This window comes from Micromys minutus (genome assembly GCF_963924665.1).
Source record: "Micromys minutus genome assembly, chromosome: 10".
Classification (NCBI taxonomy): Eukaryota; Metazoa; Chordata; class Mammalia; order Rodentia; family Muridae; genus Micromys; species Micromys minutus.
In genome coordinates, this window is record NC_137979.1 from 53,455,740 (window position 1) to 53,471,842 (window position 16,103).

The 16,103-nt window shown below is 42.5% G+C and overlaps 1 protein-coding gene across 1 annotated transcript in view; it reads left to right on the top strand.

Moving 5' to 3' along the window:
• Positions 1 to 16,103, top strand: part of HELZ (helicase with zinc finger) — a 125,284-nt gene that overhangs the window by 21,037 nt on the left and 88,144 nt on the right. The window contains exons 4-5 of the mRNA XM_080924534.1: positions 2,657 to 2,884; positions 4,074 to 4,110. Coding sequence (XP_080780660.1) covers positions 2,675 to 2,884; positions 4,074 to 4,110 — 247 coding nt within the window. The 5' untranslated portion in view covers positions 2,657 to 2,674. The remainder of the gene's footprint in view (positions 1 to 2,656; positions 2,885 to 4,073; positions 4,111 to 16,103) is intronic.

Sequence of the window (16,103 nt, forward strand, 5' to 3'; positions counted from 1 at the left end):
CAACCATGAAATTATTTTGTTCCTACTTCATAACTATAATTATGCTTTGAATCATAATATAAATATCTGTGTCTTCTAATGGTCTTAGGCAACACCTGTAAAAGGGTCCTTCCACCCCAAAGGGGCTGCGACTGACTCACAGGTTGGAAACTGCTGCTGTAGGCTGAGGAGGTGGCAGGACAGATGAACTCCATCAGGCCAACAGGAACATGGAGGTTGTCAGAGCAGAAGAAAGATTAAGAGAATTGACCAAGAGAAGCAGGCCGCAGCCTTGATGAGGGTGGGGAGGAGGGTTGGCAGGAGCTGGTCTTGAAGTAGTACTGTCACTGCCTCTCTTCCAGCCAAGTATCTCTGCCAGGCTTCTGTTCCCAGTGAAGGGATGGGGAGAAGCAGGCTTGGATTTCTGCTGTGTGTTTTAACTATTCTTATACCAGTGTGAGCACATGTGTGAGGGGTCAGATGATAACTTTTGGGGGTTGGTGCTCCTTCCACTGTAGGACAAGCTGGTGGGCTTTTCCAGGAAGCACCTTTACTGAGCCATCTTGATGGCTTTCTTCTTGTCTCCTCTTTGAACCGTTTTACTGGTTTCTCTCTCTCTGATAGAGTGAGTATGGATTTATTAGAGTGGCTTATAGGATGTGGCCCAAGTAGTCCAACAATGGCTGTCTCCCATGGAAAGGTGAGGGATCCAGTAGGTGTTTCAATCCACAAGACTGGCCGTCTCAGCTGTCCCTATCTAGTGATGGAGTCCCTGTCCTGGAAAGCTGCTCATCTTCTGTCTGTGTTAGAATCCTGAAGAAGTAGGGTCTAACACCGGCAAAGGAGTACCTCTCAGCAACAGGGTAGATGAACCCTACTACTCTATGAGTGAGGGCAAGCAGGCAAAAAGCAAAGCTTTCTTCTTCCCTTTCCCTTTATATAGGCTATCACCAGAAAGTGTGAACCAGAATAGGGTTGTTCTTCTGACTTCACATGATCCAGAATTAGTGTGGGTCTCCCGCCTAAATAATCCAGCCCAGAAAAATCCCTCACAGCTGTGCCCAGCTGCTTGGGTTTTAGTTAATTTCAAAAACGTATTTTGAAAAAGACTTTACTTTTGTGTGAATGAAGGTGTGCACACCTGTCACAGAGCACATGTCAGGTCACACAAAGTTGGTTTGCTCCTACTGTGGTACCCTGGAATCCAGCTCCAGTTGTCAGTGTGGCAACAAGCTCCTTCCTCCGCTGAGCAGTCTTGCTGCCTCTAGGCTCTAGTGCTCCCTGGTGGTGGTGCTGCCATTTGCGGCTGTTAACTATCCTTCCGAGGACTGACATGGATACATTATTTCTTTCTTCCTCTCCTTTCATGGTTCCAGAAATCAAACTCACCCTGTACAATGCTAGCCCAGGGCTCTACCATTGAGTCCTTGATAGGTCCCAACTTACTTTACAACCTGTCCTTCATGTGCTGTTATTGGTGGGAAGAACCTCCATCTCTCATGGCATTTGACCCATAGTTCGACCCACTCCCCCACTGCCTTTTGGCATCTTGGGTTTAATGTGTGGTTTATCTCTTCTTGCTGAGTTCAGCTGACACTTCTTTTTTTTAAAAAAAATATCCTGCATGTACGTGTGTGGGTGTGTGTGTATCGGTCAGAGGAAAACCTTCAGGAGTTGGTTCTTCTACCTTGTGCTTGTTAGGGACCGACAGGCCACCAGGTTGGGTGGCAAGTGACTTTACCCACTGAGCCCTCTAGTTCAGTTGAACTCTTGTCTCTGCAAAGCTGGCGTTTGCTCCTCTTGTGGTCTGTATGGTGAACTCCTGTTCACCTCTTGAGCCAGCTCATGCCTCAGATGGAATGAGTCGTTCTCTATGCTTTGGCTCCTCTCCTAACCTCTGAGATCCTACCTCTGAGATCCTGGAAAGCAGTGACCTCGTACCTTATCTCTGTGTTTGGGGCTGTTTGCACATGGCCTGGCCCTCTGGGAATGTGGGCAGGGTTGAAGTAATGCCCAGCTCAGACTTTGGCAAGTGTTTTTTTTTTTTTTTAAGTTGTGAGGGAAAAAATTCTACACAATATGGATTTTGGTTTTCCTGCAGGGACAGAAGTGTAAAACTAAAGAGAGACTGAAACTTGAAGGTTTAGACAGGAAACATTTCTGCTCCTTTGGTCAAAAAAGTGGAGTCTTGTTTTTATCTGTACTTTATAGTATTCAGTTATGTTCCAGTTATGAAGAATTTGATTCTGGAGGCTCATGGTGGGTAGGTTAGCATGGATCTTAGTACATAAAGGCTTTATAAAATATCCGTGTTAGATCATTGCCCTCAGCTGCTGCTTGGCTGCAGTGACCAGGAGGCTTGTTGAAGGAGGCTCTCCATTGGGCAGTCAGTTGCTGGGGTGGGAATGCTGATAGAGTTTATATTTGAAAAAAAAAATTGCCTGTGTATATGCTTCTGAGTGTATGTTTACTACATGCATGCAGATACGTAATGAAGCTATCAGATCCTCTGGAACTGGTATTAGAGTTGGCTGTGAGTTGCCCAGGAGCTGAACCTTCGTCTCGAATCTGGGTTCTCTACAAGAGCAGCAAGTGCTTTTAACTGCTGAGCCATGTTTCCAGCCCTTTGCTGAGTCTTTAAATCACATCTTTAAATCTATTCTTTTCTCATGTTTAGGATTTTTGTTCCTGAGTCATGGAAGACAGAAGAGCTGAAAGGTCATGTGAACAAGCGTGCGCGTCACTGCAGAGGCAGGACTATGACATGGCCCTCCAGCACTGCACAGACGCCCTGCTCTCTCTTGGCCAGTATTCCATGGCAGACTTCACAGGGCCATGCCCAGTGGAGATTGAGCGCATCAAAATAGAGAGTCTTCTTTACAGAATTGCCTCATTCTTGCAATTGGTGAGTGAATGCTGTTGGTACACTAGTGATGAGTTATTGATGTACCAGTAATTACAAGGACCATATGCTGGACACCTTCTATACAAATGAGATACGAAGGAAATACCTGGTGATTCCTGAACATTCTTAATGGTAAACAATTATATTTTAAAACTTCACAAACTGTTATGGTTCATTTAATACGTGTTTATTGAGCACATCTGTCTGATAGACACGTACACTGGTAAGAGGACTGTATAGTAGGGAAGCGATAGAAGCACTGGCCGGTGCAATGGCTACACATCAGGTTGACAGCATGCTGCAAGGCGAGGGCCCAGGAGTCGCGGAGCCGCCATGCTGTCCATGGGCATTTACCCAGGCTGCTCAGGGCCAGCCAATGGGAAGGTGATGGGAAGGGGAAATGAGGGTGAGTGTGTGGAGAACTGGAGGAAAGAGAACAGGTAGATGGCACAGGGACCCTGAGGCAGAGCTAGAGTTACACATAGTTGTGAGCCACCATGTGGGTGTTGGGGACTGAACCTAGGTCCCCTGGAAGAGTAGCCAGTGCACTTAACCACTGAGTCATTTCTCTTGAGTTCCCAGGGTTTAGGGTCTCTCTGTGTATTCCTGGCTGTCTTGGGATTTGTTCTGTAGACCAGGCTGGGCTTGAACTCAGAGATCTGTAGTCTCTACTTACATGCAGTGACTAGAGGCGTACGCCACCACACCTGGCTCAGTCCGAACATTTTTTTAAGTTGGGAAAAATAATAGCATGTTTATTTAGGAATGAGTCAGTGGAAAGAAACCATGAAAAGGTGTGGTAGAGTAGAAGAAGCTTGAGGTGGATGGTTGGTTGGTTTAGAAAGGAGTAGGTGTGAGGAGAGGCTGCTGGGAAGGAGGTAGACACAGCCGCGACAGTGGGAATTCTCAAGTTGAGCTGTTGGCAGGGGAAGAGGAGGTGTGGGAGGAGGTTGTGGCTAACTCAGAGGCTGGAGGAGGTGAGAGTGCTGTGGGAGTGGGTGCAGGGCAAGCACTGAGCTGTGAAGGAGGTGACCCTCAGCAAGCATGGGTGTGAGCCATCCCTGTGAGTGCTAGACCGCCAGCATTCATGGTTCTCCTCAGAGACGCTCAGCTCCCTGTGCTGCTGAGTCTTAAAAGCAGCCTGTGAAGCGTGTCGGTTCACCTCCTGTCTTTTCTTTTCTTTCTGTAGAAAAACTACGGGCAAGCGGATGAAGATTGTAGGCATGGTATGTTTAAAAAACAGGACCCTTTTCTGATTGAAGATTTAAAAAAAATTATTAAATTGAACAAAGTTTAAGGTTTGACTTAAAAAATTTTTTTTCATTTGCCAATTTTGAAAGCAATTATAATGTTAAAAATCCTATCTTACTGTCATGTCTAGTGAAGGGTTGCGTTGATGTCTTTCCTGCTGTGACAGGCATATACCAGGCAAGCATGTGGGCATGACCGTTGACCTTCCTGTCCCATGTGCCCCTTCACCCTCGATCCCTCAAGGCACATTTAGAGTGAGTTCTTTAAAGTCTGGGCAAGCAGATCTAGTCTGTAAGTGCCATGTTTAAGAAATGCATCACATGTTGATAAAAATGCTAAATTCAATACGTTGAAAATATCTGTGCTTTCTTTTAAACGAGTCAGAGTATGTTTCTTAGTAGTATGACTGGAATGTTTTGGAATTCTCTTTCCTGTTTTCTTGTGGCCGGAAGTTGAGACCAGTAAGACCCACATTCTCTGAGTGCTCATTGTGTAGAAATCCTTTTCCTGGCTATTGCTGCATCTCAGTAGAGTAACCAGGATCCTGAGGGTGAAGGGTTCAGTGTGCCTTCCCACGCTCTCCTGCTGGGCTGTTCACACAGCTCAGTGGCTTGGATGATGTAAGTCATGTTTCATATATCCAGGCAAGGTATTTGACATGTTTTAGGTTTTTTTTTTTTTCTCTTATTTCTTTGAGTCAAAACTTAAAAAAAAATAACTAAATATTTTTTTTTTTTTTACTAAGCCATGCTACACACTTCTGTGTTACATGGGGTATATATTAGACATTAATCATTAATAGTCAGTGGCCTTTTTGTGAATCTTGCATTAGAATTATAGTACTTTGGGACTTAAATTAGAATTAGGGACATTCCTGTCATCTTTGGACATTTCTAAAGAAACACTAAGCAGATAAAATGGCATATAGAGAAATGTCTCCTGTGTCTCATCTGGAGAAATGGTGTGCTTAGTAAGCCTGCCTTTTACTGTACTGAGAAACACAGGTGCTTATAATACATAAATTGGTTTCCCCCCCTTTAGCAAATAGTTTTAAAGTGGAGCTGGAGAGATGGCGTAGCAGGTAAGAGAACACTTGTTCTTGCAGAGGATCCAGGTTCAATTCCCAGCACCCACATGGTGGCTCAAAAACTTGTGTAACTCTAGTCCTAGGGGATCTAACATACCTTTCTGGTGTCTGTGGCCACTAGGCACAAGCATGGCTCATATATGTACAAGTAGGCAAAACACTCAACACACATAAAATAAAAATTAAAAACTCTAAGAAACAAAACCAAGAAAAGACCCTGAGCATGCTTATCACAACGTTGCCTACTCCCCTGTAGCATGGCTGTCTTTCCAAGTTTGTGTTCATGCAGTGGCGGCCATTTATGATGCCCATTCCCTTGCATCCTGTGATAGAGTCTGTCATTCCTAGTGTCATCATTGCATCCTGATGAGCCTCTGGCAGGTTCTGATTTGTCCTTTGTCTCTACAAAGCCCCCGACAATAAGTGCATTCTTGTTATTGTTGCCGTTGTTTCCTACCTGGTCTTGAGTGGCAGCTTTCTGGGCTAATTGTGTACTGGTGTGTTTTTATAGACACTGTCAGTGTACAGTGTGACGTGTTCTTGCCCTCTGCAATATTTGCGAATGTTTCCCACACTCTCCCGATGCCAGAACCCCATAGTTTTGAAACTTTGCCTATCTCATGTATAAGAATTGCTTCCATCTCGTTAATTTTCACTTTACTGAGTTCTTGAGAAGTTGACACAGTCTTCTCATTTGGGGAATGTGTATACAAGGGTCCCAGGATTATACGATTTGTGAAAAGTCATGGAAGAGTAAATATTGGCGAGGGGAAACTTTCATTTTCCTGTTTTAGTTAGGTTTTTTTTTTTTTTTTTTTTTTTTTTTTTTTAAGACAGCATCTCTCTACATAGCCCCAGCTCACCACTATGTAGAGCAAGCTATGAGCAACTTAGCATTCTAAAATTATACACATTTTAAAACAGATGAATTCAGTAGCCAGGCATATTTGCACACATCTTTAATTCCAGCACTCAGGAGGCAGAGGCAGGTGGATCTCTGTGAGTTTCAGGACAGCCAGAGCTACATAGTGAGATCTTATTCAAAAACAAACACAAAACAGAACAAAACCCAGATGAGTTACCAGGACACACGCGGTGGTATGGGGCAGGGAGTGCAGGTTGGAGATTCGTTCTGACCCCTGATCCTCTAAACTCAATTCTAGGATCCTGTGCAAGGAAATAATACAAACAGAATGGGAAATTGTATCCATACTGATGTTCACTATGGTACTGTGTGTTAAAGTGAGAGGTAGTTGGCTCTCAACAAGGAAGGGCTTCATTTATTTTAATCTGTGTTCCATACTCCTTTCAGGTGACACCTAAGAACTTGGAAGTGGTCCCTTTAAAAAAATTTTTTTTTGAGACAGGGTTTTTCCTGTGTATCAGCCTTGGCTGTCTTGGAACTTGTTCTATAAACAGTCTGGCCTCCAACTCAGAGAACCACTTGCCTTTTCGTCCCACGTGCTAGGATTAAAGGTGTGCACCACCACTGCCTGGTGGAAATGGTTTTTTCATTTGTGCAAGTGTGTGTGAGCACCATGCATGTGGGCCAGAGGTTGGCATTGGGTGGCCTCTACTTTTTCTCCAATTTTCTTTTAAATTTTGGGGACATGGTATTTTACTGGACTTGGAGCTGCTTGCTTGGTGAGGCTGAGATTCTTCTGTCTGTGCTTGGGGACAGACTTGTACTGCTAGGCACTGCAAGTATGTTGGAGATCTGAACTCAGCTTCTCTCTCATGCTCATGTGACACTTTACCCACTTTTAACTACTTTACCTAGAAAGAAAGCATCTTCCTACCCGCTGGTATAGGACTTGAACAAGAGCATCTCTACAGTGTTGATCATTTCAAGTAGACATTAGACAGTGTTGGCTAGCATTATTCATGTAGCTCTCGAATTCTGATTTTATACATATATATAAAATATATTTTTTTTCAATTCTCAGTAATGTTATTTTTGTGCAATATAAATGGTATGGCTAGACCAGTCCATTAACTAACAAGCAAGAGGAAGTTCTTGCTGGGTTCCTGTTAATCCACTACACTGCATAGCTACACTGAGATGCTCCAAGGTCAGGCCTGGAGAGCTCATGAGTGCCCCAGACCAGTGCCTTCCTGTGTACATTTTACATAGTGTGATGCTCATTGCGGGGTCAGCTTGCTATTATTATTATTATTTTTTGCTACTTGTATATGTGTGTGTGTGTGTGTGTGTGTGTGTGTCATTTTAAAAATAAATAGCTCATTAGCCAGACTACATTGATTTGATTTTGGTACCTTATGTTGTATTTGACTATCATTGCCAAGAAGCAGGTGATGGTGACCTTCAGATTTAATTTCTACTTTCTTGAAACATAGAATATCACTAAATCAAAAAGCAATTTATCTGTCTGTCTGTCTGTCTACCTACCTATCTACCTACCTACCTACCTACCTACCTACCTATATCTATCTATCTATCTCTCTATCTCTCTATCTGTTTGAGTTAGTATCTAGCTGTCAAACTGTTCTTTTTCATGACCTTTATTGTTGCTGATGTTAGCATGTGTTCTCTTTTCAGAGTAGATTGATGGCCTCAGAATATACTAATTTGGCATACATGGTGTCAGGGCCTTTTCACAGTTGCCATGGGTTTTCTCCTCTCTAGCCGTATGGTCTTATAAAATTCTATTTTGATCCCACAGGAGCTCTAGAATGGTTTTCTGGTGGGGTGGGTACATGGGTTAGTAACTTGCATTTGGAGGAAGTGCATAGTGTTTTTTCCTGAAATAATTCTTATTATATTTCTTTCTCTTATTCTATCATGTGGGATGTTGGGACTGAGTGAGCTAAAGTCCTCAGGCTCAGCTGCAAGTACCTTTATCTGTTGAGCCATCTTCCTGGCCCTGTGTTTTGAAATGTTTTAAAGTAACTCTAGACAGGAAGATAAGACCTCTAAATGTTTCAGTGCATATCTCTAAAAGAGGCCATTGCTGCATCAACACAATATTTTGTTAATCTAACAAAATAGACTATTTAAAAAAATATTATCTGAGACCCAGTCTGTAATCTAATTTACTTGGTTACTCTTAAGATATTTTTATAGCTGACTTGTTTAATTGGAACTCAACCAAGAGTTACAAAGTCTTGAAGGTGGAACTCAACTTTAGAAAATAGCTGTCAGTTCCTCATAAAGAAGGGCATGTATTATGTCTCAGTTAAAAACTAAGGTGTTTAGAAAGTGAAGTACATGGATGGATTTGAAACAAACTGAGGGTGCTATTGGGTTCTGGCTGTGAAGCCGGGGACCGGTTAAGTGATATAGTTAAATCAGTTTTCATTATTCGAGTTAAAAAGGGTAGGAAATTGTAATGAAATGATTTTTTAATGCTTTTGAAAGTTTCATTATACAGGAAACTTAGAATTTTGTTAAATGTATGTATTTGTTTATGCGTGTGTGTGTGTGTGTGTGTGTGTGTGTGTATACATATATACATATATATACATGTATACATATATATACATGTATATGTGGGTATATGGGTGCTACTTTTGTAGTAGGATCTGTCAGAGGACAACTTAGTAGGGCTTGTTCTTTTCCCACCATGTAAGTTTTAAGGATGGAGCTCAGATCACCAGGTTTGGCATCAAGTACTTTTACCCACTGAGTCACCTTGCTAGCGCCTTAGGACTTTGTGTACTAACAAATTGAATGGATTAATGATTTGTGATATTTTAGATGAGCCCTGATCATTGTCAACATCAGGTGTACAGTTCTGAAACCTAGTCAAGAGTTTTGTCAAGCTAAAAAGCCACCATCACAAGTTCATGTTAGTGATACTTGACCTGTGAAGCACGAGATGGTGCAACCAGCAACCTCTGCTGGGTGGCTAGCCTGGGAACTAAGAAATTGTCAGGGTACCAAATGATCCTCAGTGGTTTTCCTAGGGGAGGTGTTGACATCTTTAATAACCTTTCTTCTCAGAAGGATTTAGATTAGATATAGGTACACAGTCTTGGCTAAAATACTCCTTTTATGATGTTTTGGTGTCATGATGGCAGAGGAGCAGTAAGTGTCTAATAGAAGCTGTGCTTTGAATTTTGTCCTTTTCCAGGGCTACTGATGTGTGATCTGATGCTCTCTAATCATACTGGGCAGCTACAGTGAGATACAGGTCCCAGTTTAGTTCTAGGATCAAGAGGCCAAACAACCAGTCCTCTGCAGCAAGTATATTAAGTTGCTAGCATTGCTAGTTGGGGTATTTAGGAAAATTGGGGCTTTATTTTATATTATTTTTTGGCTGTGGTGGCAGACCATCTTCCCAGGGCCATGTGTTAGACAGACATTTTTAAGCTGAGCTATATTCCCAGCCCTCAAAGGCACTTAAAAATATTAGTTTTATTTTAATTATGTGTATATGTATTATGTGTCTGTGTGGGTTGATGAGTTGAGTGCAGGTGTCTGCTGAACCTGGAAGGGGGTATCAACACCCCTGGAACTGGAGCTGCAGGAGGTGGTGAGTTGCCTGACACGGGGGTACCTTGGACAAGCAGTGTGTGCTCATGACCCCTGAGCCATCTCTCCAGCCTCTAAATGTACTTGAGAAAAAGTGTTTTCGTAGCATATATTAATTGCACATAGTAATGGGTGTCATCATAGCATCTTCATGTGTATCTGATGAATTCTCATCGTTTTAACCCCATTATACTCTCTTCTCCCACGCAGCCGATCCTTTCCATCTGACTGACTAGTCCCCCTCCACGCTCCTGCTGATTTCTTTTCCTTTCAGTTGACTCAATGAGTTTAATTAGGGTGCACAGAAACACAGGCAATTTACCAGAGTGGAGAAAAGTTAAATGCACTTTGGTTTACATTATTTGTAGTTTGCACTGAGTTTATCAGGCTGGGACAACCAATTGTAAGTTAAGGAGAAACTGTAGTTTTTATGGTAATTAAAAGGCTTAGTTGGAAAATATTTAGTTGACAGAATAATAGCATTTAATCACAATATCTCAGGTCAGGCCCTCTGAAATACATTGTTTTATTTAACCCTGTTGCCTTCTCAGCTTTATAACTGTGGAAACAGGCTGTGTGTGATGAATCAGCTTGTTTAAGGCACAGAGGCAGTTGAGAGCAGGGCTGTGGCTTTGATGTGAGACTTTGTGGTGGGAAGCCATGCTGCTGTCTGGATCCACATCTGTTATGTGTCTGTACTTCAGGACTTTACATGAACAACCAGGAAAAGAACACAGAGAAAGAAAAGCACTTCTTTTATTCTAGAAATAAAAAGCTGGGGGCTCTAAACTATTTTTCTTTTTGTATTTATTTCGTTAACTTCAGTTATGTATATCTTGGTCAGTGTTCTATTGCTCTGAAGAGACATCGTGACCAAGGCTCCTCTTAGAAAAGAAAGCATTTGATTGAGGGCTTGCTTAGTTTCAGAGGTTAGAGTTCATTGTCATCACGGTGAGAAACGCAGTGGCACAGAGACAGAAATAGTACTGGAGAGGTAGCTGAGAGCTGCATCCTGATTTGCTGGCTCAGAGAGAGATTCTGTGCTAGGCATGGGTTTTTGAAACCTCGAAGCCCACCCCCAGTGGCAGGCTTCCTCCAGTACTTCCTAATCTTTCAAATAGGGCCACTCCCTGGTGACCAGCCATTCAAATCTATGAGCCTATGAGGGCCATTGTTATTCAGATCACCACAATGTTTATGTGTCTATATGTGGGTATGTTACTTGAATGCTCATTTCATAGAGGCTGGAGATGCTACATCCCCTGGGTCTATAGTTACAGGCAGTTATCTGCTTGCCTGACAGGGTGTTGAAAACCAAATTTGTGTCCTCTGCATGAGCAGCAAGTGAAGAGCAAGTATTCTTTACCACTGAGCCAGCTCCCTGAACTGAACCTTGCTGTTTGGCTAGTCCTGCCTGCTGCTGAGGTACTGGGGTTTTCCTTTCTTCTTCCTCAGCATCAGGGTTACTGGCATGTGTGGCCATACCTACCTTTTATGTGGGTGCTGGGAATTCAAACTCAGGTCCTCTTTTGCATCGGGTGCCCTTATCCACTGAGCTATTTCTCCAGCTGTCTTTAAAAAAGACATTTTCTAGACAGAAAGCTTTTTTTTTTCTCCAATAAGAGTTTAGAATTTAAGTTTCTCTAGTTTGGAACAATTATAGGTTGGTAAGTTGTTAGGAGAGGTCACATGTATGCTTTGAATACTTTTCCATGATGATTTTGATGTCTGTTACTTTACTACTGTAACAAAGCCAATAAATAAGTATTAAAATGAGTGTGTATAGTATGTGCCCTTTGTCATGTGCCGACAACCCCAGCAGTGTTCTGTTACCTTACTTGTGCTGTCCCCATACCCAACACTTGCTGCCATTCCTGCCCCCTGCCCACCACAAGTCACTGTCATCTGGCATGTGCCATTTTGCAGATGTTGTCTAAGCATGTTTGACCTGGAATGGTGGTTTTCACTCACCCAGTGCCCTTGAGATCTGTCCAAGCTGGGACTATCAGTGGTTCAGCTTTGATCTCTAGTAGGAATTGAAGGCTTTATGGAATTGGGTTTTGTCTTTCAGTCTGATTTCCTCCAGATGTTTATTAACGTTTATATATAATGCTCATTTTTAAACTTGTGTTCCATTTATCTGTATTTGGTTTGTGTATGCATGCACATGTGCATGTATAGTGTGTATGTGTGGAGTACAGAGACTGACTTGTGGGGTGTGTAGGTTTTTATCTTCCCCCCAGTGGGTCAGTTAGGCTTGGTGGCAGCTTCTCTCCCCAGAGTCGCCTCGCCAGCCTGATGTACAGGACTTGTATTTAAATTCTAGAATGAGAGAATATGTGAAGGCCTAGTGTTTCAAACCGAGGCCCTTAGGCTGTTGCTTCGTGTGCATTGAGGTGGAGGAAGTAACTATGAACCAGGGTGGACTCAGTTGTAGGATTCTCATGTGTGTAGTGACTCCTCCCAGGATTTAAAAAAAAAAAAGATTTATTTATTTTTATTTATATGAGTACATTGCAGCTGTCCTCAGATACACACCAGAAGAGGGCATCAGATCTCATTACAGATGGTTGTGAGCCACCATGTGGTTGCTGGGGATTTGAACTCAGGACCTCTGGAAGAGCAGTCAGTGCTCTTAACCGCTGAGCCATCTCTCCAGCCCCCCTCAAGGGATTTATTAATTAAGTAACTATAGTTGTACATAAATCTTCAGTTTTATTTTTGGAGACAAGTTCTTGCCAAGATGCCAAGGTTGGCATTGAACTTGCTGTCGTCTTGCCAAGGAAGGCCTTGAACTCCAGGCTGCAATGTAGATGCAGCTATAGGTCTTGAGCACTTGTGCATAGTTATGAGTGACACTGTAAAGGAAATGTCATGTCGGTGCTAACCTCATATCACTGTGTGCACTTGTGACTGGAGGTTATACTCAGGGCCTGGTACAGGATGGGTTAACTCTCTACTACTGGGCTATGGCCTTAGACCTAAAATTGTATTTTTACATAGGCAGAGATTTAAGGTAGAGCATACCTTGCCTTGTGAAATCTCAGTAAGTCTTGTGCCACAGTGACAAGCAAAAGAAAGTGCCTTAGCACTTGAAACAGAGCTTTCTCTCATAGGGCAGATGCAGAAAAGTGTAACTTTAATTACAAACCTTATTTTTAATGATGGTTCTTAAATGCTTGAACCTCCCTTTTAGCCCACCACCCACCAGAGGTAGTAGAAAAGAGAGGATATGGGAGGAGTGGACCTGTTTAGAAAGGTTCTTGGGAGCAACTTTCGTCTGTGTTGTCTGGAAATTGGCAGTTCAGTTCACAGGTCAGCAGGCAGCGGCTGTTTGAGCCACTCGCAAACACTTCACGGATACACCAGCCGTCTAGTTCGGTAGAGTCGGGTTAGCAATAGCATTGACACGACCTAGCAGGGACAGCCAGGCCTTAGCCTCGGCTCGAGTCAGCAAGAGGGACCAGAAGGGACACCAGGAGAAGTGCTTCCCTGTGCCTCTCTCAGAAAAGTGAAGGTTAGAGAAGACACAAGACCCACAACCCACAAGCACAGCTAGCTGTACCAGCAAGCCAGGCTCTGTCTCTGTCTCTATGTTGAGTCCTGTTTATGCCCTACAAACATCACGTGTCCTCCACGTGCCTTGCCTCAGCACAGGTCTTGCCTCAGCACGTGCATCCAATCTGGCCGAGTACCCGGAGTCCCGACATGGAGCTCAATTGCACAATGTGTGTCATTAGCAAAGAATCTTTCATTACGTGTACTTCATGTGCTTTAGCAGAACATCCTCTTTTCTGTATCATCTTCAGCAGAATGTTCCTTCTGAGTCTGCCTTAGTCTTTCACCTGTGTTCACTTTTTTTTTTTTAAGATTTCTTTATTTACTTTGTGTATATAAGTACACTGTCACTGTCTTCAGACACACCAGAAGAGGGCATCAGATCCCATTACAGATGGTTGCGAACCACCATGTGGTTGCTGGAAATTGAACTTGGTACCTTTGGAAGAGCAGTCAGTGCTCTTAACCACTGAGCCATCTCTCCAGCCCTGGTGTAGTATTTTTTGGGGATAGTAGGTCTTGTCTTTCTTTGTAGCATGATTGGTACTTACTGTGTAGTCTAGACTGGCCTTAGATTATTACAATTCTTCTGCCTCAGCTTCCTGAGTACTGGAATTACTGATGTGACCGCTATGCTGGGCTTAGAACTAAAAAGGTCATTGCTGTGTGTGCAGGATGTGTGGGCATGTACTATGGTGCATTGTGGAAATAGAGGATAGCCAGCCGGTGGAGCTGTTGTTTTCCTCACATCTTAATGTGTTCCAAGTCAAACTGCAGTTACCAGGCAGTTGTGTAGCAAGAGACTTTCTCAGCTAAGCCATCTTGCCTTCTTTAGGATTTAAAAAAAAAATTTTTGATTCAGTCCTTGAAGTAGTGATTCTAAAATTGATTGCATTTAGGTAGCAGATAATTTTATCAATTTAGCTTTTTTGGTGTTTTTATTTTTCTAAAGAATTTTTAGGTCAGTGCTTTCATTAGGCCAAGCTCTTTAATAAAAGACTGGAAATTGAGGAAATACTTATTTCTTTTGTCAAAATTAATATTATCTGGTTGCAGAAAAAGTTCAACTTCTATGTCCTTCAAGGTTAAGACAACTTTTCTCTTTGCAGGCAACTTGCAAGGAATCATGTGACCTTGTGATTAGTTGAAGGCTGTCAGCTCTGATCTGATTGTTTTTCTTGCAAGAGAGATGAGTGTTTCTTTAAAATTGCCCAGTTTACAGACCAGAGTTTTCAGTGTACCCAGAAGTATTCAAATGCAACCAGACTTAGGACAGAAAGGGGATAGGAGCTTGGGTTGCTATGTTGGCTGAGGTGAGGTGTGCAGCAGAGGTGTGCTGCTGTGCCTTACCCTTGGAGTTGGTGGGAAGAGAATTTATTGGCCTGGAATTTTAACTTAAAAAAAAAAAAAAACAAAAAATGATAAGACCCCAGTTTTCTTTTTTCTTTTTCTTTTTTTCTTAAAAATTATTTATTTTAAATATGAGTACACTGTAACTGTCCTCAGACACACCAGAAGAGGGCATCAGATCCCATTACAGATGGTTGTGAGCCACCATGTGGTTGCTGGCAATTGAACTCAGGACCTCTGGAAGAGCAGTCAGTGCTCTAAACCATCGCTCTAGCCTCCATCTTTATCATTGCTAAAGATTATATTTTAATGTTATTTTTCTTTGCAGGTTCTGTTATTATAGCTGAGATAAGTTTAATTGTACACTAAGCCATACTTAGATTTCTTTTAAGCTTTCTCAGGAGAGCAAAGGCTGGGAGCGCTGGCTGCAGTTTGAAGGTATTGCATGACTCAAAAGCAGAGTTTTTACTATTGGCTTTCCTCTTCACTCCAGTCCTCATTTGAATCCTAGGAGACATAAACTAAATTGCATTTAGAATGAACAGTTGGAAGAAAAGCTGGTACAGCTACTTGTCTGCAGGATGGAAGAAAGGAAACATGATTTTGATAAATTCTGAGACATTCAGACACTAGTGCAGTGGGAGAGTCTTTGAGGAAGGAAGAGTCACAGTGTGCAAGCGTCAAGATCCATGAGAGGCGCTCACTAAGCAGCACTTCAGCCTCGTAAAATATTTTGTGATTTACCATAAAAATTAATTATTTTTATATGTGTTTACTTTGTGTGTGTGTGTGTGTGTGTGTGTGTGTGTGTGTGTGATCACACGTGGATTCAGAGGACAGAGTACGATGTGGTTCTGCCTTCTCTGTGGCTTCTGGAGTCTCTGGAAGCAAACTCCTTTCCCCACAACTACTCACTTCTGCTTTCCCTGTCTTTTTGGTACTGAGTTTTCTCACTCCCACAGGGACCTCCTCTCTCCTCAAACATGGTTCAGCTTTAAAATCTTTTTATTAAAGTTTCTATTTTGACTTACTGCCTCAGAGTTGCTATGTAGCAGAGGATGACCTTGAACTTGTCATGTTCTTGCTTCTACCGCTCTACCGCCAGGAGGTCTGTGTGGAGTAGGGGGTTGACCAGGGAGGGCCTTGTACATTGAGCAAGCACTGGACCAACCTGGCTGTATCCCCAGATCAAATGTTTAGCTGTTAACTATTTGATTTTTTTAAAAAATTACATTTAAAAATTATTTTGTGTGTGTTTGTGTGCATATACTTGTTTGCTTGTATTTGAGCTTGTGTGCATGTATACCCTTGGCACAGCATGTGTTCATTGTGGCATATATATAAAGGTCAGAGGACAGTTGTTTTTTTGTTCTCTCTTGCTTGGAACTACTTCTGAAGACCAGGCTAGCCTTGAACTCATAGAGATCCTCTTGCCTCTGCCCCCTAAGTTCTGAAATTAAAGACATATGCTATCACTA